The sequence below is a fragment of the Aphanomyces astaci genome (genome assembly GCF_000520075.1).
Source record: "Aphanomyces astaci strain APO3 unplaced genomic scaffold supercont1.20, whole genome shotgun sequence".
In the NCBI taxonomy this organism is placed as follows: domain Eukaryota; phylum Oomycota; class Saprolegniomycetes; order Saprolegniales; family Verrucalvaceae; genus Aphanomyces; species Aphanomyces astaci.
Window position 1 is genome coordinate 274416 of NW_009798283.1, and position 3612 is coordinate 278027.

General features: G+C 44.0%; 1 protein-coding gene across 1 annotated transcript; it reads right to left on the reverse strand.

Moving 5' to 3' along the window:
* Positions 1–591: 591 nt before the first annotated feature.
* H257_08767 (hypothetical protein) lies at positions 592–1362 on the reverse strand (the record flags this gene model as incomplete). Its single annotated transcript, XM_009834806.1, has 3 exons — positions 592–861; positions 910–1020; positions 1150–1362. The coding sequence occupies 3 exons, from the start codon at positions 1360–1362 to the stop codon at positions 592–594; spliced, it is 594 nt and encodes a 197-aa protein (XP_009833108.1).
* Between the last annotated feature and the right edge of the window lie 2250 nt (positions 1363–3612).

A 3612-nucleotide genomic window follows, 5' to 3' on the forward strand; every position in this document is an offset into this window, starting at 1 on the left:
GCTTTAGAATACCTTTGATCATGCTTGGGGCCGTTTTGCTCTTGTCATCGACGTCGCTCATTGTAGTAGCTTGGACCTCCAGCTCCTCGCTGACTGACTAAAACACGAATGTCTGTCAAAGGCAAGGATTATCCATCTCTGTCTGGAATCACCAGTTCAGACATGAAGAATATCCGTAAACCGGTTAATGACGGCCAATCAAATTGATTTCGTGTATGCCTGGCAGACAGAGACATGAACAAAACTGTTCCCCGACCAGGCCCTTACAGTTAGATAATCCGTGCCGTGATTTAGGATCACGTTTCGTTACAGAATGTAATTATAGGGAGGTCATAACTCCCTCGCTTTTGCGCATTTGAAAAGTGCAAATCGGAAGTTATATCTGCTATTCTCGGGACCAAATTGCACAATTCACTGGTCATGATGAACAACTTTTGATAACGTTATTACAAATGAATGACACATAGCGAGGACAAGCGCCGGGGTTCTACCATACTGTACAGCGATGCCACCCAGTCTCAATTTTCCGAACAAATTATCCGTACTCTCCTATATTAAAACTTGAGACTCTTTTGAGGTAACAATCGAACTTCATGTGCAACCTCCGCTGTAGCCCATGTCCACAAGGCATGCGCAATATGTCGGGAAGTCGGTCGACAACTCCCCGTTGTCCGGCAAGGCACCTTCACGGGGTGTCTTCGTTAAGTTGGCCTTGTGCACATCTCGTCGAGTATGCATGATGGTCAGATCGTGGACCGAACCAGGATGCACGTAGGACATGGACACACAGCGGCCATGGGGAGAGACGGCGGTTTCAATCTTGTTGTCATACAGGTGATGCTTGCCACTGAAGTAGTGTTTCTGCTCAGAAAAACGGCCCGTTGGCCGAAGCGATGGCTAGAACTTCACCTCCACGGCATAGCTGGCGTACGCGTGGTTAGTGAAACGACAGCCGGTCTCATTCAAGGTCGCCATGGATGGGCACACGATGAACTTGTTGGACAGAACAAGCTCAATCGACTAGCACTTGTACATTAAGTTCGAGAATGCTCACGCCAACATACCGACCCAGTACGCATGATCATCTTCTCAAATGTTGGTGCCAAAGTCAGGGGCATGCTTCTGCCATGAACAAAAGTGCTTCAACACCGTGAGAGTCATGAACAGACAGTCCTTAGGGCTTGTGGTCGACTTCCGGCCACGTCCTTCCAGCCAAGCGGCGTTCAATGCATCATCGACGATGGACCAGAGGGACTTGATCACCGATACAGTGAAGTTGGCCAGAGAAAGGATTCCCTCCGGTCCAAGAACGTTAACGAACTTGTCCATGATCGGATTTACTTGGGCTTCACCCATGTCCATGCCTTGACAGGCAGCCTCTCCGAAGTCTTCAAGACTCGTCTCGAGGAACGTGAGATCGGACGTGGCCTGGTCGCGAAGACGGGCGACAACATGAGCAGCGTTGATGGCGGTGGTGGCACATGGCTTTGAAATTGGAAAGTGAGTGGCTGGCAGTGCTCTAGCTGCAGTGCTCACGCTTTTCAGCGCCAAGGTTTTGGCGGCAATTGCTTGTTGAACTCAAAATATAACGTAATTTGGTTTTAACATATAACTCATTTGAATCGACATTATTGGCTATATAGGGCGGGTCCGGATGCCACGAAAAATGGCATAAAATGGCTGTTTTTCGAAGAAAAGTTGCCAAAATCGAAATCTTCCATTTTTCGAAATTTTGTACGTCTGGATGTCACCAAAGTGCATTACTTTATCCCACAATTTTCTTGAGAATCGGGTGTTTTATGGCATAAATAAAATGGACCGATTTGGTCCAACTTTTTTATGGAGGTTTGTGGTCACGTTGAAGTCTTGCACTTCAATCGGAAATCGAATATGTCTTCCAAAACTCAGCTGGCATCCAGACAACTTTGTAGAAACTTCTTTTCTCCCTTTTTTTCATGGGGTATCAGACTTTGGGAAAATTTTGCAGTCTTGCCAAAACAGATTATGGCATAATTTTATGGGGTGGCATCCAGACCAGCCCTAAACGTTTTTCAGCTACATTTGCGTGGGGTACAGTCCTCCCCTGATTTTTGCAGCCCTAGTAAAATACCAGTATACTACTAGTAGGCTTCTACAGGTACTCAAGTGGAAAGGTTATGATTTGAAGGATAATCACCTCCCTTTTATTGACCATATAAGGAATTCATTAACATTTGGCGCGCATAAATTGTCCGCCGCCAAAACACAAAAACCAACTTTCACAAGCGCTCATCAGACTGTCACGGGGCACAATACAGTACTCATGCAGTGCCCGCGCGAATGTTTGTGTAATAGTGCGGTCACCTGGTAAGGAATAGTAGCGTTGGACTTCCCGCTTTTGATGAAGGGATGCCGTTTTGGTCGCATTGGCATACTGGACAAGTTTCGTCGGGTCCTGTTGAAAAGTCCGGTTTATGTGAACAAAATGATGGCACTTCACCAAAATGCCCTTGGGCAAGGATCACTCTTACTAGTAAGAGTCAAATGAGATGAAAGGAATATACGAATACAGGCTCAAACCAGGTGAATTTTGGAAGTTTATAGCGAATTCACAATATCTAATTACAAAGTTGTCTGGATACCAGCTGAATTTTGGAAGACATATTCGATTTCCGATTGAAGTGCAAGACTTCAACGTGACCACAAACCTCCATAAAAAAGTTGGACCAAATCGGTCCATTTTATTTATGCCATAAAACACCCGATTCTCAAGAAAATTGTGGGATAAAGTAATGCACTTTGGTGACATCCAGACGTACAAAATTTCGAAAAATGGAAGATTTCGATTTTGGCAACTTTTCTTCGAAAAACGGCCATTTTATGCCATTTCTTGTGGCATCCAGACCCGGAACTGGCGAAAATATGCGCGCCGTTTCACTTTGAAAACAGTTCAGTTCCGGATTTTCCATTAGTTTTGTGGATGTAATATTTTTATTGCGCGTGTGCATGCCTTTTTGTACTCCGACGACATGTCGACATGCGCATATGTCGAAAACGGACAAACTTTGATGACGCTTTTCTCAAGCCTTGTATTGTGTGTTGTACTCATAATTTCCTCCGGCACTTGGTTGAATCAACCGACGAACAATTGCCGGACCTTCGAAATTTCATATAAAACTGAGTTGAAGAGGTATCTTTGTGACTGCAATGCATCAATCAATATGTTTAGCCAATCATATTGCAACCTTAATTCTTTATAGCCAATCATTCTCCTTTGCTCGATTAATTGGCGATTTCATCAATCCCCCAAAATAGGCAAAGTTGACGGAAAAGCACAATAAGTCTTTAAACCAGTTGGTGACTATTACACAATATAACTGAAAAAGTTCCAATTTGTCTCAGCCACATCAAAAGTATTCACTCTGCTTCTTATTTGGCGGAAGCTACCAAATACACATTATAACTGAATTTATGCAAACAAATTTACTTTTAACACAGAAAAATACGAAAAGATTGACATACTGATTAGTTACTCGCTCTTTTGGAAACTGTACAAGGTCTGAACAATTCAAACTAAATGACCGAACGATGCATGTAGCGAACAGATCGGTCCATGGCAATACGATTCTGGCG